A 26,071-nucleotide genomic window follows, 5' to 3' on the forward strand; every position below is an offset into this window, starting at 1 on the left:
GCTACGTTAAGTCACCCTAATGGGAAATCCAGGAAACTAGGATTAATCAATCAATCAATCAATCAATCAAAACATCACACCCGTTTTCTTTATTTAGGCGAATTAACTAGTAAACGTCCACCATGATTAAACAAGTTTAAACATTCCAAAATATATTCTGATAGCATTTACATTAATATTTTTAAACCAAGAAGACTGATCCGTTATATAAGTATAGTAGTTAAAAAGCAGATACCATATGAAATGGTAAGAACCGTTTTCGCAAGAATCTAAAAAACTGTTCACTTTAATGAAATTCAAAGCAAATAATATAGAATAGATATAGAATAGAGACGCTGCTTTAACTGGTCCGTTGTTAATTTTCCTCCGTGCCGCTGCGGTCCAGCGTTACCGGATTCCGAGAGCGCGGTGGGCTGAGTCGGTGTGCGCGGGTGGCCGCGCCGTGAAGGGCCGCCGTGAGTGAACGTTAGCCGACGGCGACATCGGCCTACCTCAGTTATGTAAACCGAGCAGGCACGAGAAGCAGCCAACCGGCGCGGGGAGTTTGCATGGTCACGGAGGGAGCTCGAGTCAAACGCGGAGGCACACGCGCGCAAAGGCCACTTATAAAGAACCGAATTATTTTTTATAATAGGAAAACAAACTATTCTCTCGCGTCCAATAACACTGAAGCACAAAATATTCGGGCACTTAAATAGTACAGACATCCCCCTGCCAGAAGCCTTCCAGATAAACAACACCAAGAACATTCCGAAATGTATTAAATACATATTAAGGAAAGAAAGAAAATGCAGGTTTTCTATGACAAAACTCACCCAACTTAACATATAACATCTTAACGTCTTCCGACCCGTCGTTTTGTTTACAAAACGTTTACAGAACAATTATTGTGAAAACAACACTAATACGTAATTTTCAACAAAATAAATTAATTAAAATTAACATATATATATATATATATATATATATATATATATATATATATATATATATATATATATATATATATATATATATATTATAACTGCAAGGATAATATTAATGTCACCCTGACAACTTCAAGCCAGGTTTCATCAGACTAACTGTGGCTCTGAAAGTGGCCGAGTTCCTGCAGGTCTAGTAACCTAGGCCTTTCAATGGTGCTGTGTGGGCCTACAGACCCTAAAGCCCAACAAACAAACAACTGTGCGTGTTTGTTTGTTTGCTTCGTTATGATTTAACAACCACAGCACTGCAGAGAAGATCGTTTAGTACATGACCTGATGTGATACAGGGTCTAAACTGGACCAAACAGCCAAAGAGAGAAAACACATCACTGTCTCACACTCCTAACAAAAGCGTGGAATGTACTTCAAGATCTTATCATGTCACATGACTTATATTCTCTTTGTGAAAAGGATTTTGGATGATTGTTTCATAGGAGGCGTTAATGTTTTTACTGCCACGTGTCCAGTGTCCCCCCAGTACATCAGTATCACTTCAGTTTCACAATAATACACTTTTAAAGACGCATTAGTTTTACTGCCAAATATTGAAATGACCCACAGTGGAGCCCAGGACCTCCTGACTATTACAAGTTGATTCTGATGAATCCAAGTGTGTTCATGTTTTTTAAACCCTTACCTGACACTGGAGATATGTTTATTAAGTCGCAGTGTTCTTAATGACAGAAACAAAATGCTTGCCAAGCCAACTCAAACGCAAAATCCTGACATCCTTTTAATGTCAAAGCCCTGGGTGTAATCTGGTCAAATGTACCAAAACGCTTTTTCATGAACTACAGAGTGATGGATTAGGGGATATGGGATTAAGGGATGGGATTAAGTTGACTGGCTTGTTCAAGATGTAAAGAAAAGTCATTATGGCCTTAAAAACACACGCGCACACTTCAGAGACTTTGACACATTTATCAAATCACAGACGCTCCACTTGGGGGAAAGTGTTTGACTGTTTTAGCACCTCTGATCTAACTTTGCACCACAATCCAAAACAAAAGCGTCCCAACCCAAAGCCCTTATCCCATACGTCAAAATGTCACCGTAAGCAGAGGGCTGCTGCCGATGCATGACACAGCTGAAACAGCTTTATTTTAAACACAATTACCAAGGAATTTGTCAGCTCGGTTACTCTCAGCCAGACTAGCGGAGGGACCTGGTAAAACATCCATCCTAACAGAGTGTTGTCACCAGCACTACTGCCGGTATTGGTGCGTTTCCACGTGGTCAGCCAAACTGGGTCATAACGCGAGCACACGCCATCCGCGTGGATGCAAAAGTGTCATTACTGCGAACACTTCAATTACGCAACATTAAAAATATCTATCTTAATTCTGCAATAATGAGAATAATCAAGTTCGTTGCAAGTGCAGCTGATGAATGATCAGAGCCAGTATAATCAGATAATCAGTATAATCAATGAATTAAAGAGAAGGGTGAATGAGATTGTTTGCTTGTATATCTGTTTGGTTCATTAACATATAATAGCAATAATAATAACAATGGACCTAATGTCTAGTAAAAAACACTGTGGGTTTTCTGTCTGTCTCTCTCTCTCTCTCTCTCTTCCTCTCTCTCTCTCCTGGATGGCCCTTTGCATGCCTTATGATAACAAACTCTGGGTTTACATAATCACTCACTGTCTGACCTTTGTGTGTTTTTAAAGTGCAGCGTATTTTGGAAGGACCCAGCACACCCGATCCCACTTCCAGAAGTAAACATGTGGCGTGAGGATTCGAGGAACACAACAGAAAAACAAAAAGAGATAGCTACTGTTTCAAAACAGCTACAGGAAAATGGAACATATCAGTATGTTTCCAAATATAAATACAGTATAATGTAATATTTTCATATTTCATGATTGTACTGCCCAGTACATCACAAGTAATAGACATGTACCTTTCTTGAGATTTCTGTGAACTGAATACAAACTTAGAAAGTCAACTAAATTTGTAAAGTGGAAGATGAACATAGAGGTGCTTTATTGTAGGGTTTAAACGTTGTGTCCCACTGTGTCCTGCTGTGCTTTACGAGGCTCCGGGTGTGGCACTGTGGAGACATTTCCATCCGTCCTCACAACCTCAGCTGTCAGATTGGAATTATTTTGAAACCATCGCAATAATTCCCGTCGGAGAGAAGGATTTTTTCTGCCTGCGTTAAGGAATGGGTCAGATGTCCTGGATGAGCCTGTGGGTGGGGCTTCCTGAGCCTTGAGTGCAACCCCCCACTGGGGGGTCAGAGCCTGTCATCAGAGTCTTGTTACCCCCTCCACACAAGCCCCTCCATTAGCGTGAAGAGCCCTGCATCCTCTTGCCTGTGGCCACGGTTGAGTGTTTGCGCTTGGCCAAGTCAGCCGCCGCTGTCTGGTGAGGCAGGACTCCAAGCATGGTGCTTAGGGCTCCACCGACACAAAGACCTTCCTCTGAGTGCCACACAAGGACGAGATCCACGGCTGACTGGACATTTGAAATGGGGTGGGTTCTTTCTTTTTTGGGGACGTTTTTCTATTCTGGTGAAGGGAATCCTTAACCTGGAGAAAGGTGGCAACAAGCACCGGGCTTTGATTCTTAAAACTACTGAACAGGCTTGTAGAATTATCCTGTGCGTTTTAACGATGAAGTATTATATACAAAATTATTGGCACATCAATTGTTTTCTCATCCCACTCAGCTCCATCTCCAGCTTACCCCAAAGCAAATAGAGAATTTCCCCGATTTGCATGTGCTGTTGAAACAGAGGGATGTGTGAGATGTAGTCTGCATTCACCCATTTGCATCTTTTCACACAGCTTTAACCACCCAGTCCCAGCAGCAAATAACCCAGCAAAGCACACAAAGCCGTTTGGATGCTCCCTCACCACTAAACAGGGCTAATGGCATGGAGAGACGGTCGCTTTAAATACAAAAAACCTTGTTGTGTTTTTGACAAAAAATAAACAACGCTTCCCACATTATAGCGGTGGAGGAAAGAAGAAGAAAAAAAATCACCACAGTGAAGCTGTATCAGATTCCAAAAATAGCAGGAGATAAATGCGAAAGTTAAACAATATTTAGTCGGTTTGAAGGGCGGCATGTCAACACTGTTGACAAAAATAACAAAATAAACAATAAAGACTTGGGGAGAGTAGATTTCATATTTTATTACAAGTGTAAATGTACTAAAAATTATAACATTATATTACAAAAGAAGGTTTGTGTTTGGATTTAAAGTGTCTAAAAGCTGACATGTTATAACATGAAACGACATGGTTCTCCTTCCTCTCAGAATAAAACAATGCCATTGTTCCTCCAGATCTCTCCGCAATAACATGTCTGCGTGAGAGCTGAATGTTGGATCTACACAACACAGAAACTAACAACCGTAGGCACGTAGTACCGAAACATGCTCCTGCCATGCTCAGTCTTTCTCTCAGAGAGTCTTCTCACTATAACCCAGTCTATAAAGTTTTTCTTCTTTATATATCTCACACACCACATGTCTAAAGACAGAACTCGGTTTCTGTTTCTCAGAAGTTCAGACTGCTGACTGTTCTTGAGAATTTCAACCATTTAGAAACGTTTGAAACTGCTGAGCAGAACGCTCAGTTCTTTACGCAGGTCTACCAGGCGTGTTTGTAGCGTGTCCAGAGTGAGGTACGCCTCTGCCCCGTCACATGATCTGCTCTGCGAGGGGGCGGGCCCAAATGCTCCTCAGGTGCTTTAGTGTGCAGGTAACGCGTTCTGTCACTCACTGCAGCTGATTACTCAGCCCTCGACGCCAGCTAGAGTCTGAGCCTCGGGGGAAAATGCTGTTTACATGACTGCGTTCACACCGCAGGTTCTCTGGGAAGATACCGGATGCGACAGGCATTCAGAGGAATGGACTTTTTCGACTGAGAATCGTAAGTTCTGCACCATGGTGGCTGTTTGTCATCTGTTAAAACGTTTGTGGGCACACACCACCTGTTGCTGCTGATCCGCACAAGGTGAAAGAATTTTACTAGCGTCGCATTCGCCAAACAAGTTCAGAATATTTGATGCCAGACACACCTGCGTGATTTGTTAGGCTGCAGCAAATTTTTAGAGCAACAGAAACATGCCTGTGGTTAAGGTGGAGAAGGAGTCTCCGTCCGCGACGACCGTTCAGGCGCCGGAGACGAACATGGCAGACCCGCCGCGAGGCCGTCGTAGGAAGAGACCGCTGCAGAGGGGCAAACCCCCATACAGCTACATCGCCCTCATCTCCATGGCGATCGCCAGCTCCCCCGAGCGCAAACTCACCCTGGGCGGCATTTACAAGTTCATCACGGAGCGATTCCCTTTCTACAGGGACAACTCCAAGAAGTGGCAGAACTCCATCCGCCACAACCTCACCCTGAACGATTGCTTCGTCAAGATCCCGAGAGAACCTGGCCGACCTGGGAAGGGCAACTACTGGGCCCTGGACCCCAACGCCGAGGACATGTTCGAGAGCGGTAGTTTCCTGAGACGTCGCAAGCGCTTCAAGCGCTGCGACTACAGCACCTACTCGTCCTACGTCCAAGACGCGTCCGTCTTCTCGCCGGTCCAGATCGCCTGCCCTGCCTACGCGGGCCCCGTGTACCCTGGCGTGACGGTGAGCCCGTCGTATGGGCCACAGCTGTCCTCGCCTTACTGTCCCTCGTCTTCGGCCGGCTTTGGTTCTGCCCAGTCCCGCGTCTTCAGCATCAACACCCTGATCGGGCCCCACGGCAGTCTGGGTCCGAGCGCGGAGTTGGCAGGGCCACAGAGCTGCCGCAGTTTCAGTCCTGAGGGAGGCTCCTGCAGGCAGGGGGTGTCGGGGCTCCAGGCACAGCCCTGCGGCAGCCCCACGGTGCTCTCCCGACGCTCCGGATCCTTGGGCCACGCGGCTTTCGCCTATCCCAGCCCTGGGACCCACGCGTATGGCCAAGCCCAGGGAGGATACCCACAGGGCGGCGGTGCTCAGGGCTACGGCCCCACGGGCCGGCTCGGGGTCGCCAGCTCACCCCCAATGGCTGGAGAAGCATTGGGGGACCCGTACGGAAGGGTCTCCCCAGGACAGCTAGGCTCTTTTGCCCAGTACAATAACAGCTGCCCGACAGGTGCCTCCACAGGATACCTCATACACCCCTCTTACTCGTCTGGTATGGACAGGTTTGTGTCTGCCATTTGAAATCCCACTAAACTATGAAAAACTGCTGCTGCCTGTAACAATACTGTACGTGTTTAAAAATTATTTGAAGACATTTTATTCTTGTCTGATGACTTTTATGACTGTTCCTGAGTTGAAATACTTTTTTTTTCACTTGAGGTGAGCCACATGAAGTTTCATGTCTCCACTTCACTTAAACAGCACAGAATTTAAGCCACTTCCCCATAATTATTTTTTTTTTTCTCACTCATAATTGCTGAATGGTGTCTCAGAAAAGAGCAAGTGTTAAGTGTGTGGTGGTCAGGTTAGTGAGATTTTTTTTACTGCAAGTTGCTTGAAGGTCCCTGTTTTGAATCATCAAATGCGATTCTGTGCCGTTTTTCATTCATTTGCTTTCTGCCAAAGAAAAGAAAAGAACTTTCCTTCTCGCGGGGGCGAATTATCCAGCATCCCACTCGTCTCAAGGATCTCTTGTCTGTAGGAGGCTCAGTGTAATAAAATATTGGTGTTGCATAAAATGCAAAATGGTTCCACAATGGTGAATAGAGACAGAAAGAAAACTGCACCACTATTTGAGGACAGCGTATGAAATGAAATGCAGTGTTCGGTTGTGATTTTATGTTAAATTAAATTAAATTTGCATCACATCCTTGTACTGAATTCCAACTAATTTCAGACTGCAATTTTTAAAAATTTCCATAATTAAAAATTTATAATAAATCCTCAACCAAAAATGTAAAAAAAAAATTCCAAATCTGTTTTAAACGAGTACTTTCTTTAGAATAAAGACTACATTTAGATCATAATTCATTTTTCTCTCCGACACACGCAATGAGCCATTTGTTTGGATTAAGTAAGTGACTGACATAAGGAACTGACAGAAGAAAATATCTATGATGTTTCCAAGCCATCCTGACGTTTTTCTAAACATAAACCGTAATATTTGTGTCAACCATCTATACATGGAGCTTTGACTTTATTTAATCTTCAACCCGTGCTTCACTCCAGTCAGATGTAAAGTGTTATGGCTGCCCTGTGCCAAACGTCTCAAAGATAAAAACACCTCAGTTCATCTGTTCAACAGATAACAGATCACACCACACTGGGAATTACTTCAACCCGATATGCAGTTCTGAAATATCATCAGCGGGTATTATTAGTGAATGTGTCACTTCTGTTAAGTGACAAACCACTAATTGGGGGGGGGGGGGGGGGGGGGGGGGGGGGGGGGGGGGGGGGGTCGTGGAGTCCGTGGCGATAGATCGATACTTTAATCCTTTACCTAGCAGGAAGCATGTCACAAAACAATCACCCTTAAAAAAAACCATTTCCTTTACTAGTTTGCATTCGTCACAAAATACAAAAATGAAAGAGGAGGGAGACGCTCCTGTCAGGTCTGCCAGGCTAGTCCAAACACATTTTATTAGCAGTGATGTGCTGAACTGGTCAAAACGGGTTAAAAAAACAAACGTTTTGTCTTTATAGACCAACTACAGAGAGACAGCTTGTATTTGACAGTTGCGGGCGGTAACAGAACACCCAGAGGACAACCGTACAAATCAACCGGAGGAACGTCAGTGGGCTTGCTGGGAGCGCCCAGGCACCAGAGCCGAGCGGGACAGCAGTCAAGCAGAGTGCGAGATTACAGCTGTTCACCTCCGCCAGACTGCTACAGGCTGGGACAAGGTGCTCTCCAACGGTGCTGTGATATATTACAGCAAAATCAACATCGCAGGCGCCGCCTCGGGGGGAAACAAGCCTGCCGAAGTCTTTCCACATTCATTAATCAGCTAATAGAGCAATTCACCGCGCGCTCAACCTCGCATGTCCGTGCAGGGAGCAGGGCCCGTCTCGCACGCCTGGCAGTCGAGGCTCGAGGAAACCCGGAACATTTGCACACAAACACAAGCGGAACAAAAGATTTCACATTAGCTGTATATTAGTTCACTGGAATCGAAATGCAAAGGAAAATTCAAACCTCACCCCGTGACGGTTATCTCCGCAAACACGTAAAAGGATTTCAGAAACACAGCTCTCCATTACACTATACTCGTCAGCTGATCAGTTTTAACGAAAGACGGTCAGTTTTAACCAACTAAATTTTATTTTGAAAAATGACATTATACACAAACATTTCACTTTCATTTTTAAAGGTTCAAAGATTTAAAAAAAACAAAAACAAAAACACATTCATTTAACAAGTGCATATTAATAAACAAACGGAACTAAACGTAAATAATAATAATAATAATAATAATAATAATAATAATAATAGTTATATGTGGCATCCTTGCAGAATAAACTCATCCAATGAGGTTCGTTAGTTTCTGGAGCTCAGGGCAGGTCTTCACCACTTCAGGGACGGAAGACAGAGTCTAAAACGGACAGAAATCACAGCGTCGGTCACGATGCGCGCGCACACACAAACAGACGTCCGAGGAGGGACGTGAATCAGAGTCTGACCACCCAGACCCACCTGTCTCACCGCCTCTATCATGTCGTCCAGCAGGTGGAGCTCACGTTCCAGTTTGCTCTGATTCAGGGAGTGAACCAGTTGCTACAGAGAGAAATTCGTCAGTAAATATCCCGTGTTCACACCCACACACACATATTCATACGTACATACACACCCACACATATTATATACATACATACATATTATATACATACACACACACACACACACACACACACACACACACACACACATATTATATACATACATACATACCCACACATTATATACATACATACATATTATATACATACATACACACACACACACACACACACACACACACATTATATACATACATACACACACATTATATACATACATACACACACACACACACATTATATACACACACACACATATTATATACATACACACACACACACATATTATATACATACACACACACACACACACATATTATATACATACACACACACACACACATATTATATACATACACACACACACACACACACACACACACACACACATATATATATATATAAATTATATAACAAAATTATACTTGAACACTTCAGGACGATGCAGAGATCGCATCCCCTTTTTAAGGATCTGCCACTAATCTACAGATGAAAAGACATGCTTGTCCAGAGTGAGATGAATGACCAGTCTAATTACCACGGCACTGTAGCCTCCACAGTGTTTAACACTAAAATAGTTATCATGAAAGGATCACCAGTGTTTAACAACACTAAATTAACTACCACAAAAGGATCACCAGTGCTTATTAACACTAAATTAAGGCTTAATCGTCATGCTCCATTCCTCGTCAAGCATTACTACAGATGCCCACTGTCTCTTGTCAGAGATTTAATCAGATTTAAGTTTTTTGTTGAAAACCTTCTGACAATAAGAAAAAAAATTGTTGTTTCCAGGGGAAAAAGCATTTAAATGCTAATGGACACGTAGTGTGCAGTGTGAAAAGGCTGTGTGACTTACGTGTCTCTTGGCTCGATCCAGGAGCTTGGACCTGGATCCTTCCACTTCAGATAAACTGACTTTCAATCGCTCCACCTGTGGACAAACAGAGGAGCTGCAGAACTGCAAAAGGACACAGCTGTTCGAGCGGGGTCGGGGTGGGGGGGGTTATGGGAACAGCCATCTGAGCATTCGGCCAGAGGGGGGTTAGGGGAACAGCCGTCTGTGCGTTCAGTCAGGGTGTTGTGGGAAGGTGGGGTGGGGGGCTTTTATTTCAAATAACAATGACTCACATTTTATAGTGTTTATACGTCACTATTAGTGTTTGCGCTGAACAACAACACTACTACTACTGCTACTACAACAACAACAACAATAACAACACTACTACAACAACAACCACCACTACTATTATAACACTACTACTAGTGTTGTTTTTGTTATTGATACTTGGTGCCTGATCTGTCAGGTGTTTATGGGCATTAAAATCACAAATATTTCTAAGGTTGTGACATCAGCTCTTCAGTCCTCAAAATGGCTCAGATTCTTCTTTAATGGTTATTATACTTTGCAGCAAAAACAAACCAAGCACCTCTTTGAGCAGGCGAATCCTATCATCCAGTTCCTTTGTGCTAGATGACGATTGGTTGGCTGATCGCTTTAGCTCCTCCCTCAAAGCCTGTACCTCTACTTGGGACTGCTGCAGTATACGGCGTAACTCCACCCCCTCACGCCGCAGCTCCTAGAAACAGTCAAAAGGGATAAAATGGATGAAAATCTAATTTCTCACACAATATTTTTATAAAATAGTGTGTGTATTTTATATATATATATATATATATATATATATATATATATATATATATATATATATATATATATATATATATATAAAACATACATATGATTCTCCCTTTGTGAGAAGTGGTGTGTATTAAGGTTGCAGGTTGTGCGTTTTTCTAAAAACTTTAACGCAATATAATTGAAGGAAATTACTGTAATTAATAAAGTGCCTAAAATCTGTTGCTGGTAAAAAGTGTTTTGTGGAGCCAGTTGAAAGCAGGTACATGTGACCTGGCACCACCCCACCCCCGCCTCGATGGGAGGATATCATGGCCTGGTTTAGTAGGGCAGTGGAGTGGGTGTAGAGTGGGGGGTGGGGTGTGTAGTGTGTGGTCACTCACGCTGTTCTCTGCTCGGTGTTTCTGCACAGTCTGCGTGGTCTCCTCTAGATCACTGCAAAGCTTCCTTAGAGCCTTCTCATCCTTAAGACACACACAGGCGCGCAGATGCCCGCACATGCAAACACACACCCACACCCCTATGTGTCAGAAAATCATTTACAACTATCCCACACACTTAATTCCCGTCATACATGCCAAGCTACAAATGGCTCCTCATGAAAGATGAGATTTGTTTAGCGCTCCGACCAGCTTATATGTGGTGCACGGCCTCCACAGATCTACACCCAGCTCCGAGGGTGGAGGAACTTTCCCTGACCCCACAGGTGAGGTGTAGGAGGCACCATGAAAACACGAGCCATGACGTAGCCACTAACCTGCACCTTCTGCTGTAGGACCTGGGCATCCTTCTCTGCCTGAGCCTTCAGCCGTCTCACCTGCTGCTGGAGCTCTGCCTCCCCCACCAAGCGCCTGTCAGACTCCGCCCGCAGCGCCTCCTGCAGGTTACAACTGGAACAGCGGAAGGTCAAAGCAGTTCTTATCCATGCAACACTCATCTTGGGATAACTATGATTTGTTTCACTATGAGGAGTGAGGTCATCTATCATTTTCTACATAAAGGGAGAGAGAGAGAGGAGCTGATCTTACTTTTCACTCTGCAGACTCTGAAGTTCAGCGTCCTTATGCTCCCTCAGCTGCTGGATAGCAGACTGGAGGTCAGACACACCCTCACCCAAAGAAGCCAGCAGCTGCACGAGTGTACCGCTGCACCTCTCGTCTAAACACACACGCACGAAACACAATGTGATGCACGAGCCATGACATGCATAACATGACAAAAACAACACAAAACAACATGTAATGGACCGTAAAAGTACAATACAAACAATATTGCACAACACACTGCAAAACATGACATCTGACAGAAACCTCTGTTGTGTGGTGGTACAAGTAAGAGTTAGATTGGTGTGACTAATGTGAAAACACTCCATTCCTCAGGGTGAACACACCCTCCTGTCAGCACACACCAAACGCACCCAACAGTAGGAGCTAAACTAAAAAATGCGTCTTGTCCCAACCACTTGAACTAATCATTTTGCAAAATAAAAAATAATAAAATAAACGTGTGTGTGTGAAGACATGGCCTTCGTGATAGTATTTGATATTCAAATGTGATTCCGGCTCCATGCAGAGAGAAAATCTCCACAAGACTGGGGTACCATCAGCATTCTGGGGTACCGCCACAGCGACATGGGTGAAGGCACTGCCAATGCTACCGATGAGGTCACGAGGCCCCGCCTCCTCTGCAGGTAGAAGAGCACAGAGGAACACATCAGCTCACGCCCACGTCACAGTCTGGCCAGAAATGTCTCGCACTGTGGTGGAGGTCAGGGGCTGTCTGAAGGGGAAGAGACAGTAGCAGACCTGGACCTGCAGGTGGCGCCGTATCGCACTGCTGTTCCTCAGTGAGGGCCAGCATAACGGAGCTGAGAAAAGAGGTGCAGGGTTGCTGTGGGGTTTGTAGGGGGCACTGGGGAGCCTCAGTCAGGCCAGGAGGATCAGAGATCTGGAGACATTTGAGGTTACACTTAACAAAAGTGAAACAATTTAGTTTGATTCACGTGTAATTAAATAACGCTTTCAACAATATATACTGTCTCAAAACTAAACAACTCAGAAACTACAGGAAGAATAATCTCCCCAAGCAAGAGACACGGGTTGGAAGCAACGGACTCAGGAGATGTAACGCACACAGCTTAAAAAAACGGGCACGTGGTGGTGTCTTCAACTCCTCACCACTTGTTACAAGCACTTCAATGTAAATCCACAAGCTTCCTGTAACGTGTGTTTGTGGCTGAGCTGTTCACACAGAGGGGCAATAAAGCGAAGATCACATGATCAGAGGTGGGGGCAGGCGGACCTGGGTGGAGGCGGCGGCGGCACTGCGGGTGGTGTTGGTCAGGGAGCGGAGCTGTTGGTGGAGGAGACACACGTCCAGCACGGCCTGCGCCAGCTGATCTCCCTGGTCCAGGAGCATGCTCCGAGCTTTAGCACGTGTGCTGTCCAACTCCTCCTGAAGAGAGGCCTGCTCGAGGCTGAACACACACACACACACACACTCACTGGTTGTGTGTTATAATAAATAAATCATTTATTTAGCAGCTCTCGAAGTGCTTTATAACGCATGTCAACAAAACAGTAAAAAATAAAAGTGTAAGGACAAAAAAAAAAAATCTAAAGTAAAAAGAACATCTGCTAATATGATTAAAGACTAAACAAATCAGCAAAGTTTTAAAATAGCATGCGTGTGTTTTACCGGAGCTGCTCCAGGGCTACTCTGAGGTCCTCACACTCCAGGTTCCTCTGTCGTAGGCCTTGTAGGTGTGAGCGCAGAAGGTTCTCGCTCTCGGCCAGCTGCTCACGGCTCATCTCAGTCTCCGCCTGCAGGAACTATCACCCCGCACGTGCATGCACACAAACATTTGTGTGCTGACGGCGCAATAAGGGGCAGGCATGGCTGTTTGTGTACAGGCTCCTGGTCTCACCTCACTCATCTCCTGGGCACTGGACAGCTCTGACTCCACCTGTGAGAGGCGGCGGAGGTGCAGACTCTGGGCCTCCACCTCCGCGTGGAGCTGGGTCAGCAGGATGTCCCTCTGGGCCAGGGTCTCCTCCAGCTTCTCCACCCGCTGCTGTGAGTCCTGCAGTGTGACCTGCAGGCTGGTGGACAGACATGAGGGAGACAGTCCTCAAAGAATCCGGTACATGTGCTGAGTCTGGGTTGTGTGTTTACGGGTTGTGTTTACTGTTGCTTCACTTTATTTATTTGACATTTATGATATGTAGAGATACTGTTTCATGTATAACTGTTGTATAATTTTTAAAATATTTTCCACGTGAACTGTTTTCAGACTTGTACTCTTCCAGGTATGTGAGATATCTCAGCTTTGATGTTTGCATGTGGTTCAGGTATGTAGGTGTGATGTCTCTGCTGGGCGGGTCAGGTGTGCGGTCTCGGGTGTGTGTGGTTTAGGTGCACAGTCTCCGGTGTGTGCAGTCTCAGGTGGGTGTGTGTGCGCGCACGTTTTAGGTGTGCGGTCTTGGATACGTGATGTCTCAGGGTGTCAATACATACCTGGCTGCCTTGTCCATGGCTTCCTGGCTTTGGTGCAGAGAACACTGCAACCTGTAATTCCAAACAAGCATCAGCACTGGAGCACCACCATATCTACCTCCACCCAAACCCTGGTCATTAATTATGGGATGTAACATCAAAACCTCCTCAGACATCATTCTCTGACTGAATCTGTGCATAACGTTACTTTAGAAAGACACCAGCTCAGCCATAGTTAAATGGTAGGTGGAGTTAATGGGTGAAGGTCATACTTGCTCGTCTCGTCGGCAAGGGCCTGCTCTAGAAAGGCGTAGGAGGCCAGGGTGGAGGAGACCGTAGCCGACAGCTCCGTAGTCTTCCTCTGCAGCTGAGCGCGTTCATCTTCTGCCTCTTCCAACTGCTCACGCAGAACTGCCATCTCTGTCCACACACACAGAAGTTTTAATAAAAGCGCTTGAATTTCTAATGTTTTGCTGAGTTACTTTAAGTCTCGTCGACCCACCTGAAGTCATGATGGTAACCTGCGTGTTCAGGTCAGCGACATGCAGGTGAGCATCACGCAGGTTGCACTGGGTCTGCTCCAGCTCACTCTCCAACTATGGTACACAACACACAGAGAGAGAGAGAGAGAGAGAGCTGTCAGTCTGAAGGACAAAACACTGAACGAACGAGTTCAGCAGAACTATATGTTCACTCCTGCCACAGTCTGAGGAACAGGGAGTGACCATGTCAGATACCAGATACTTTTATAATTCTTATTGATAACAGGAGTGTTGAGGTAGTTATATTATTATTATTGTTATTGTTAGCGATTGTAGTATTGTTGACATCTTTTTTTAATGTTAATTTCTTTATCAAAGGTTTGGCAATACAACTGTGAACATTTGTCATGTTCTAAAACAGGACTGAGGGCAGGTAGGCAGCCAGTTGTCTGGTAAGCATTGCTGACCTGGCATCGGTCTTGCACTGCTGCGTCTCTCGCTGCCTGGTGCTGCCGGCTCTGCTCCACTGCAGCTAGCGCCCTCTGCTGCAACCTCAGCAGTACTGCATGCGTCCTCTGGAGCAGCTGTTGAGCCCGACACAGCTAATCGCACAGAGCAAAGAACAGAGATATAGAGCACTGAGATTGGGATCCCACCCAACAGGTTTATCGGCAAATCTCAGAACTGAATGCAGAAGAGTCTGGTGATATCTGGGGCAGTGGTGGCTCAGTGGTTCTAGGTAGCCGATTAGTAATCAGAAGGTTGCCAGTTCCAACCCCTCCACTGCCAGGTTGCCACTGTTGGGCCCCTGAGCAAGGCCCTTAATCCTCAATTACTCAAAGTTGTATTTAGACGTAATTGTAAGTCGCTTTGGATAAAAGCGATAGATAAATGCCGTAAATATATATCTAGTGTGGACTGGCAGACACCTGCCGACATGATATTACAGTGACATTCATTGTCGATTTGACATGGGTTGCAACTCTCTGATTGTGTTAATTGAAAGTCATCTTTTTCCTTTTAAAGCCTTTGTCTAAATCTTGCATGGCACAAGTCATTTCTGAGATCTCGAGCTTAAGAGTGATGGAGAACTGAACGCTTTCTTCTCCAGGCTGAGCTAAACCCCATCGCACCTCCTCCGAAAAGGCAGTGTGATCCTCAAGCTTCTGTCTGAGCAGGATACAGGCAGCACCGAGGGACTCCACACATGTCCGGTTCAGCTCGACCTGAGCACAGGACACAACGCAAATCAACCACAGGGCGAGAAACTGCCAAACACCAGCACACATCAGATCAACAACAACATGATCACAAGAGAGTTCCCCAAATACACATTATATATAGCCAGACCTCAAATCCAACCCTCGATTTGTGATGATTTCAGTTAAACACCACACCTTACCAGGTAGAAGAGGGTGGAAAATGAAACCTGGTGCTGGAGGGCTTTGGGATTTGAATACCAGTGGTGTATAACAACCATCAGTGATTACAGTGTGTGAGAGTGAGGAATAGAGTGAAGGAGTGAGCGGGGTGGATGTGTGCAGCTCACCAACTGTGGATGAGTGTGAGTGAGAGTGGCAGTCAGGCCCTGCTGGGACCCGAGGACTTCCTGGAGCTCTGATACTTGCACGGCGTGATGGGCACGTAGCTGTTCCAGCACACGCAACACCTGCACGCGCACACGCGTGTGGAGAGCCGCGCACGCGTGTGGAGAGCCGCGCACGCGTGTGGAGAGCCGCACACGCGCGCGCGCGCGCGCGCGCACACACACACACACACACACACACACCACTCATTAAGTACATTTATAAAACGTACAAAATAAATGCAAATACAAACAATCAGGTGTGTGCAGGTTGTGTGTAGTGGTATAAGGCAGTAGGGTGTATGTCTCATGCAGTCCTGTAGGGTGTGCGTGGGGTGCGTATAGGGCACATGTTTGGGGCACGTATGGTTCATGTGTAACACCATGTGTCATGTGGTTTGCATGTAATACCACGTGTCTCTCGTGTAGCGCCTCCTCCATGGTCCGTCTCATGTCATCTCTCTTCTGTAAGCAGACTTGGGTCTTCTTCTCCATCTTCCTCAGAGACCCCACACACCTCCCATAGAGAGCCTTCATCTCACTCACCTACACACACATACACACAAACTTACTAACCTTCAACTAACATTAATGCTTCTGAAAACCATTTCCCCCACAAACGCAGAGCTCTTCTTGTTCAGCTGCAGTATCACCAGCTTGGTCTTTTACTTTAGCTTATGACGACGGTTCAGTAGCAGCATCCCACCTGCTTGGAGAGGATTTCCTGGTCGTCACTGACGACACTTTCAATCTGCTTCAGGCTGCACAGGGTCTGGGCTGCCTCTGTCTTAACGCTGGTCTGTGGGGCACACACACAGACACACACAGACCTCTCTCAGAGCGGCATCGCTGCAGACACTGACATAACGTAGGCCGTGCAGGCGGCTCCGGTCTTACCATGGTGCCCCTCAGCAGGTGCAGGGCCTGGTGCAAACTACCCAGCGTCTCATGGTCGTCCTCGAGAGCTTGTATCCTCTCCAGAGCGCTCACGTACAACTCTCTGTACGGCTCCGTCTGTGAAACGCAGGGCAAACACGGGAAAGGGGATGGCACAGCTTGAACACAGTCCCACGCGTGTAGACTACAAGCTGGCACGGGGACGACGCCACTCTCACCTGGCCGAGCTGGGTGTGATCGGTCTGGACGAGCCGGTCTCTGAGGTCAGAGGGGGCGGGGCAGACCCTGGGGCAGGGGGCATGGGAGGAAGCCAGCTGCTGAGAGAGAACCTCCACCATGACGAGAGTGGTGAGCAGTTTCTGTTCCAGGTCTGATCTGGACAGAGACTCCAGACTGCTGGGGGTCACACTGCATCAGGGGATCAGGGGTCAGTCAGTCACACAGGGCTCAGCAATATCATCACCATATACTGTTATCGCAATACGACATTAGTTTACACTCGAATTTTTAATATCAACTTTGAATTCCATCATTTAGTGATGTATAAATTTAAGTATTTATAGGTGCAAGATAAAAAAAAAACTAAACTAAAATCATAGCGTTTAAAGGTTATAAGGAGTGTTTTTTCCACTCCTAAAGAGATTTTTTTAAATAACATTTTCTCTATAACAACTACATTGTCCTAATACTTTACATGTCCTGTAGAGTGCCTACATTTCCTGTGTACGTTATCTTACCAAATATCATGACAAAATTAAGGCCAAGCATAACTTCAGTTTTCATGATACTGTTAATTTTAATAATATAGTTCTGTAATTATGTATGTCGTAAACATGCGTGCTTACTGAGCCTCACATCAGCACAATTTGATCCAACTTACCTCCACAGCAGCGGGTCAGTAGAGGTGCAGGCGTCCGACATGTCTATGTCCTTCACAATCTCCACCCGGGCAGACGTGTTGGTGCTTCCGTCGGCCTGAAGTACCGGAGTGGTCCACACGCAGGCACTGTGCTTCTCCACTGGAGTAGCGGCCACCTCCACACCGTGGCTGCGCGGTGCTGGGGTGGCGGGCGCGGCGATCTTCCCCGAGGCCAGGATGAGCAGCTCTGCCATCTGTCTGAGCTGCTGCTGGAGGGGACCTTTCCCCATAGCTGACAGGTCCAGCAGGGCCTTGTCCCGCCGTCCCGCTGCAGGAGACGGACGCAGGGCAGTGGAGTTGAGCTGGGGTGGAGGTATGGGGCTGTCCAAGAGCTCGGGCCACAGTCGGCTCTGCGAGGCCGGCCCTCCGTGACCCTCCACGATGCTCCTGCTCAGCGCCGGGTTCCTGGGGGTCAGGGAATCAGGAACAGTGGCAGAGCTGAGCTGGGTGTGGAGAGAGACGAGTTCACACTCCCAGTCGCACGCGCTCTCGGATCGCAGGACTTCCATGTCGGCGTGGGCGTCGGGGTCTCCGCTCAGCCCCAGAGCGCTGTCTCGAGTAGCGCTTGTCTCCGTGTCAGCATTTTGGCCTTCAACATTGCTAGATCCCTCCAGAAAATTCCCAGCAGGCATATCAGGGGCGGGGCTAACGGTGGTTTGGGAGAGACAGGACTCTGCGCTTCCATCAACATCTAAAAATGCTTCTTTATTATCTGATGACATCTGAGGATAGTCAGACACAACAGGGCCTCTCAAGACTGGAGGCTCTTCACTGGCTATGTCCTGTTCACCGTTAGCGGAGGGCGGTTGGTCAACGTCAGCTAGACCCTGCAACACGTTGGCACTTTCTGCCACATTTCTACTGTTGTGCAGCAAGGAAGAGCAAAGGCTCCAGACAGACTCCTTGCTCGAAAACAGCTCCCCTGGAAGCTCTGTGGAACTCTGCACGACCGCCACTCCACTGCCAACAACAGACTTTAAGTTCTGCGACCCGTCGGCAAGGCCCGGAGCGTCCATCTCAGAGCATTCCCAGGAGCTGGAGGAGAGCCGTGAGCCGGTGCTCGTAACCTCGGAGGCCGGGGGATGGAAATCTCCATGTCCAGAACGGAAGTAGACGTGGTCAGCGTGTTTGCCACCAGGGCTCAGCACTGCAGTGCTTTCCTCACTAGTGTCACTGCCTGAAGACTGCAGGTCACCGACTAAAGCAAACTCCTTCATAAGCACAGACACCTGGGACTCTCCACATGCGTTCTCCAGCTCAACGTCACCTCCGGAGCAGCACAGCGATTTCAGCTTGACGTCTCCCTGCACCACCACTAGGGGTCTCTCTGCTGTAGAGGTTTCTATAAAGGTGAGATCTCGCATGCAGCCTGTAAGGTCATCGTCACGGACAACAGTAGCCTCACATGACACAGGGAGGGTGCAGACAGCATGACTGTGGGCATAGGCAGGCGGTTCGAGCTCACGACGACAGTATGGGTGATCCGCACAGCAGCCGGGAAACCCTGTGAGCTCAGCGTGTTCATCGAGAATCTCACTCTCGTCTTCAACGCTCCGGAATTCTTCCTTCAGTGTTCCTATGATCACATTAAACGATTCCTCTTGTGCAAGGGAGGCATCTGCTATCTCTATCTCTCCTCCTGGACAAGAGAAGGACTTCACAGTGATGTCTTCCAGTTCACTGGCGGAAACTGCCTCTGTCTGACATGACCCTGCACTGTCTGGAGCAGCATCTGTATGATTTGCAGAACAAACCCCTCGAACCTTTTTCTCCGTGTCCAATGTCACAGACTCTAAGCTCGGCTCATCAGACGCGTGACTACAGTATGGATGATCAACATGTTTTTCCATGTCATACAGGGTATCTTCACACATTACAGTTGTAACACTGAATGTGTGCGGACAATCTTCCAGTGTTAGAGCACCAACCACAACAGACTCATCTGACATAACAGAGTCTGCTGACAGTTCAACGTCCCCTCCTGTACACATGAAAGATTTGAAGGTGACATTTCCCTGATTTTCGTTCAGGGAACCTGTACCATCTTCACTGCTGCGGATATCTGTGGCAGTGCTGGTGATGGCGGCGAAATCATCTACCGAGCCAGACAGACGACACAGGTTTTTGTTCTGTTTAGACGGGAGAAACAATGTTAACATTCACATCTTTTTCAAATGTAGAGTCAGCTTTGATGAATAAACACAATTTGACCTGAGAGACATTCTTCTTCAATGAGGCAGATTTAGTTGGAGTCTGCCATGGCGAAGTGGACATTTGGTTCTGTACGTTGCGCAGTGGAGTTCTGTCAGCCCTCGGGAGCTGCACATTCAAGCACACGACACCACACTCATCATCAGGGACATAACCAGGTTAACAAACACACGACACCACACTCATCATCAGGGACATAACCAGGTTAACACACACACACACACACGACACCACACTCATCATCAGGGACATAACCAGGTTAACACACACACACGACACCACACTCATCATCAGGGACATAACCAGGTTAACTAACACACACACACACACACACACACACACACACACACACACACACACACACACAACCAGGTTAACACACACGACACCACACTCATCATCAGGGACATAACCAGGTTAACACACACACACACACACGACACCACACTCATCATCAGGGACATAAACAGGTTAACACACACACACACACACACACGACACCACACTCATCATCAGGGACATAAGCAGGTTAACACACACACACACACACACTCATCATCAGGGACATAACCACACACACACACACACACACACACACACGCACGACACATCATCAGGGACATAACCAGGTTAACACACACACACACACACACACACACACACGACACCACACTCATCATCAGGGACATAACCAGGTTAACACACACACACACACACACACACACACACACACACACACACACACACACACACACACATAACCAGGTTAACACACACGACACCACACTCATCATCAGGGACATAACCAGGTTAACACACACACACACACACGACACCACACTCATCATCAGGGACATAACCAGGTTAACACACACACACACACACGACACCACACTCATCATCAGGGACATAACCAGGTTAACACACACACACGACACCACACTCATCATCAGGGACATAACCAGGTTAACTAACACACACACACACACACACACACACACACACACACACACACACACACACACACACACACACACACAACCAGGTTAACACACACGACACCACACTCATCATCAGGGACATAACCAGGTTAACACACACACACACACACACACGACACCACACTCATCATCAGGGACATAAACAGGTTAACACACACACACACACACACACGACACCACACTCATCATCAGGGACATAAGCAGGTTAACACACACACACACACACACGACACCACACTCATCATCAGGGACATAACCAGGTTAACACACACACACACACACACACACACACACACACACACACGACACCACACATCATCAGGGACATAACCAGGTTAACACACACAGACACACATGACACCACACTCATCATCAGGGACATAACCAGGTTGACAAACACACGACACCACACTCATCATCAGAGACATAACCAGGTTAACAAACACACGACACCACACTCATCATCAGGGACATAACCAGGTTAACACACACACACACACACACACACACACACACACACACACACACACACACACACACACTCATCATCAGGGACATAACCAGGTTGACAAACACACGACACCACACTCATCATCAGAGACATAACCAGGTTGACAAACACACGACACCACACTCATCATCAGAGACATAACCAGGTTGACAAACACACGACACCACACTCATCATCAGAGACATAACCAGGTTGACAAACACACGACACCACACTCATCATCAGGGACATAACCAGGTTAACAAACACACGACACCACACTCATCATCAGAGACATAACCAGGTTGACACACACACACACACACACACACACACACGACACCACACTCATCATCAGGGACATAACCACGTTAACACACACACACACACACACACACGAAAACCACACTCATCATCAGGGACATAACCAGGTTAACAAACACACGACACCACACTCATCATCAGGGACATAACCAGGTTAACACACACACACACACACACACACACACACACACACACACACACACACATCATCAGGGACATAACCAGGTTAACACACACGACACCACACTCATCATCAGGGACATAACCAGGTTAACACACACACACACACGACACCACACTCATCATCAGGGACATAACCAGGTTAACACACACACACATACACATACACACACACACACACGACACCACACTCATCATCAGGGACATAACCAGGTTAACACACACACACACACACACACACACGACACCACACTCATCATCAGGGACATAACCAGGTTAACACACACACACACACACACACACACTCATCATCAGGGACATAACCAGGTTAACAAACACACACACGACACCACACTCATCATCAGGGACATAACCAGGTTAACAAACACACGACACCACACTCATCATCAGGGACATAACCAGGTTAACACACACACACACACACACACACACACACACACACACACACACACACGACACCACACATCATCAGGGACATAACCAGGTTAACACACACACGACACCACACTCATCATCAGGGACATAACCAGGTTAACACACACACACACACACACACACACACACACACACGACACCACACTCATCATCAGGGACATAACCAGGTTAACAAACACACGACACCACACTCATCATCAGGGACATAACCAGGTTAACACACACACACACACACACACACACACACGACACCACACTCATCATCAGGGACATAACCAGGTTAACACACACACACGACACCACACTCATCATCAGGGACATAACCAGGTTAACAAACACACGACACCACACTCATCATCAGAGACATAACCAGGTTGACAAACACACGACACCACACTCATCATCAGAGACATAACCAGGTTGACAAACACACGACACCACACTCATCATCAGGGACATAACCAGGTTGACACACACACACACACGACACCACACTCATCATCAGGGACATAACCACGTTAACACACACACACACACACACACACACACACACACACACACACACACACACACACGAAAACCACACTCATCATCAAGGACATAACCAGGTTAACACACACACACACACACACACACACGAAAACCACACTCATCATCAGGGACATAACCAGGTTGACAAACACACGACACCACACTCATCATCAGGGACATAACCAGGTTGACAAACACACGACACCACACTCATCATCAGGGACATAACCAGGTTGACAAACACACGACACCACACTCATCATCAGGGACATAACCAGGTTGACAAACACACGACACCACACTCATCATCAGAGACATAACCAGGTTGACACACACACACACACACACACACACACACACACACACACACACACACACACACGACACCACACTCATCATCAGGGACATAACCAGGTTAACACACGACACCACACTCATCATCAGGGACATAACCAAGTTAACTGGAACCTCGGGGGGGGCTTTTAACGACACTATTGCGATGGAGGTGTGCACAGAAACAGTGATAGTCAACAAGCTACTTACTGTTCCTCTGGTAGCCGACATGATTCTTCGTTTGCGAAGTTTCTGCAAAGGGAAGTAGCTTTAAGTTACCTTATTCCGCTAGTTAACCAGCTAAAATGTACACCTTTCAAACTAGCGCGGTTAGCTATACAGCTGGCTAGGAACACCATTTAAAGACTAATTAATACTGATGATACCTAGCACGCACTTGCGCAGTAAAGTTAGCTAACGCTAGCTAATAAAGCCAACAAGCAAGCTGTCAATAGCCAAAGTCAAGCAAATGCAGGGTCCGTTTAGCTAATTGGCAATCTATTTATTGCATGTTACTGTTGTGTATAACATGTATAAACCACAACTAGATAAAGTAGTCTAATGTTACGCGATAATTTACAGCGGGTCCGTTGTATGGGAATTCTGTGAGAGAAATGTAGCTAACGTGCTAGCTATAAACTACTAAACATCAAATCTCTAGCCTCTTAGCTAACCACTTACTAATTTTACGTAAAACTTTGATCAACTAGACAAGCAAATACAACCCGTCACCAGGCTATTTTACCATTTACGGTTTCGTATTCTTACTTTTTCCAGCACACACAGCAGGTACACAAAGCCCTCAGGATGATTTAACCGCCTCTTGCGTATTCAAACCTGCCGCACAATAACCCCATTGGTCAAAACCACGTCTACCGCTACAGCAGCCAGCTCACTACAGCGCCACCTAGTGTGGTGGGGTGTCTAGCGACGCTTTCTATGAGATGTCCATTCATCTTTATTAACCCTTGTGTGGTGTTCAGATTTTTGTTACTCCTCCAACGTTTGCGGGTCTGGTGGACCCTCCGCATTTTTGGGTTTCTAAATCGATAACGCCATAACAATTTATGTAATAAAAATACCAGATGGTTTCCTTATGACAAATACTAGCAATAAAGACAGGATATATGATTAATATTTTACCATTTACCCCTTTTAAATCATATTTATACTATGGTAGTGCAATCCATTTATGTGATAAAATGTAAAAAAAAAAAAAAAAGTCTAAAAGGAAAATTCAATATCAGCATATGGGTGGAAAAACATTTAGACCTAGTCTAAATGAGACAATGTTATGAAACTGAACACATTTGTGTCAGTATAAAAAACATCAGCGCCATTGAACACATACTCTATTCATGCCATCCTATAAAACACATGTGGGGCAGAGTGTGTTACATATGTATTTCCTGCACTTAATGCATGTGTATTGTCCCATGCATATGATGACACAGCACCACAGGCAGCCCAGATCTTGATTCCGTATTTTGCGGGTTTAGATGGTATGTATTGCCTGAAGCGGCAGCAGCTGCTCATCAGCAGGGACATTGGGGTCAGGGTTGTAAAACAGGGCGCGGTGCACCCACTTGTCCCATACTGTTCTGATGGCAGCTAGCTTGTCTCTCTGCCACCGAGCTGGTCTGTCATTTTGGTTATCAAAGCGGTTAATCCTAGAAATTTATTTAAAGGTTTTCTAGAGACATTGTGGCACGGAACAGGTCTCTGCCAGTTTCTGCATCCCACAGGGATTCTGTGGATTCCCCTTTGGATCAGAAAACTCCAGCAAGGATAAGAAGCCCAAGGTATGCACGTAAATGGGTTTGGTCCATGTCCTTCCAATCCTCTCGAAAAACATGCCTTCCCTGTAAATTGGTGCAATCCAGAATAATTTTCTGGATGTCATCTGGGATGAAAAGCTCAAAAGAAGACTCAATGTCTTGGACGAGAGAAGCTACCATCTGTGTTGGCCCTGGTTGCATCACATTGGCAGACCTGCGGAGTGGCTTTCTTTGGCCAAGGAGACCATTCAATTTCACCATTTTTTGACATCCATATTTCTCCACATGCTAGCTGCTGATGGGCTGGTCCTGTGGCTGGCTGGTGAGGGGTTCCTGAGGCTGGTTGCTGACTTCTTCGTTTTGATGGTGGTTCAAGTTTCATCCTCTTCAGACTCACTGTCAGACTCTGAATTAGCAGAAATGTTATCTTCAAATTCAGAAAATTCTTCCTCTTCATTATTTTCCCAATGTTCTCTCCCTTCAAAAATCATTTCTAAGGCCTTCTGAGCAGAGAACCTTTTTGCCATCTTGATCAACTGCTATGCTTAGCCACGCAGATATTTTTTGGTTGTACTCCGCCCCCATTTTTGAGAATTGGGAAAATTGAGAAAATAAAGAATGATTCCCCCAAGATAGAGGGTAAAATGTGTGTGAATGTTGGATCAGACAGCTTGAAATATAACAATTGAGACATGGTGTGAGAAAATATAGAATAATTCCCACAAAATACAGCATATAATTAGACTCATGTCTTGTCTCCAGTCCAGAGGGGACCTTTTATCTTCACTCCCTCGCTTTCTCTCCGGCTTCTCTCCACTCCTCACCTCTTCCACATCCTTAACCTTCTTTCACTGCAGTTTTGGCAATGGGAGAGCATTTAGGTCCCAGCATTGAGATGTCCAGCTGTTTCCACAGTCCAGCCCGACCTCCTCGTGGTATGCGGCTTATCGATGCTCTGGTGGCCAGTCTTAGTGGCATCTCCCAGTGCTGTTCCTCCCATGCAGTT

The 26,071-nt window shown here is 46.3% G+C and overlaps 2 protein-coding genes across 2 annotated transcripts; one reads left to right on the plus strand and one right to left on the minus strand.

Moving 5' to 3' along the window:
* Positions 1 to 5,069: 5,069 nt before the first annotated feature.
* foxe1 (forkhead box E1) lies at positions 5,070 to 6,146 on the plus strand. Its single transcript, XM_027022768.2, has one exon. The coding sequence runs from the start codon at positions 5,070 to 5,072 to the stop codon at positions 6,144 to 6,146; it is 1,077 nt and encodes a 358-aa protein (XP_026878569.2).
* A 2,186-nt stretch (positions 6,147 to 8,332) lies between these two features.
* Positions 8,333 to 24,072, minus strand: spag5 (sperm associated antigen 5). The gene is made up of 26 exons (XM_035531289.1): positions 24,056 to 24,072; positions 23,498 to 23,539; positions 19,973 to 20,080; positions 17,723 to 19,890; positions 17,061 to 17,250; positions 16,843 to 16,959; positions 16,652 to 16,744; positions 16,357 to 16,491; positions 15,910 to 16,029; positions 15,494 to 15,586; positions 14,828 to 14,962; positions 14,381 to 14,474; positions 14,151 to 14,298; positions 13,900 to 13,950; positions 13,310 to 13,484; positions 13,081 to 13,214; positions 12,685 to 12,859; positions 12,189 to 12,330; positions 11,984 to 12,067; positions 11,412 to 11,541; positions 11,141 to 11,273; positions 10,767 to 10,847; positions 10,175 to 10,324; positions 9,604 to 9,678; positions 8,602 to 8,682; positions 8,333 to 8,500 (listed from the first exon to the last, which is right to left on the minus strand). The coding sequence occupies exons 2-26, from the start codon at positions 23,516 to 23,518 to the stop codon at positions 8,429 to 8,431; spliced, it is 4,905 nt and encodes a 1,634-aa protein (XP_035387182.1). The 5' UTR covers positions 23,519 to 23,539; positions 24,056 to 24,072; the 3' UTR covers positions 8,333 to 8,428.
* Between the last annotated feature and the right edge of the window lie 1,999 nt (positions 24,073 to 26,071).

The sequence above is a fragment of the Electrophorus electricus genome, chromosome 11, assembly GCF_013358815.1.
Source record: "Electrophorus electricus isolate fEleEle1 chromosome 11, fEleEle1.pri, whole genome shotgun sequence".
Taxonomy (NCBI): Eukaryota; Metazoa; Chordata; class Actinopteri; order Gymnotiformes; family Gymnotidae; genus Electrophorus; species Electrophorus electricus.

Coding starts and splice junctions, on each gene's coding strand:
- foxe1 (XM_027022768.2), top strand. CDS start 5,070: ATGCCTGTGGTTAAGGTGGAGAAGGAGTCTCCGTCCGCGACGACCGTT.
- spag5 (XM_035531289.1), bottom strand. CDS start 23,518: ATGTCGGCTACCAGAGGAACA. Junction 13,485..13,899: donor GCCATGGACAAGGCAGCCAG/GTATGTATTGAC, acceptor TCTGTCCACCAG/CCTGCAGGTCACACTGCAGG. Junction 11,274..11,411: donor CAGAGTCTGCAGAGTGAAAA/GTAAGATCAGCT, acceptor CCGCTGTTCCAG/TTGTAACCTGCAGGAGGCGC.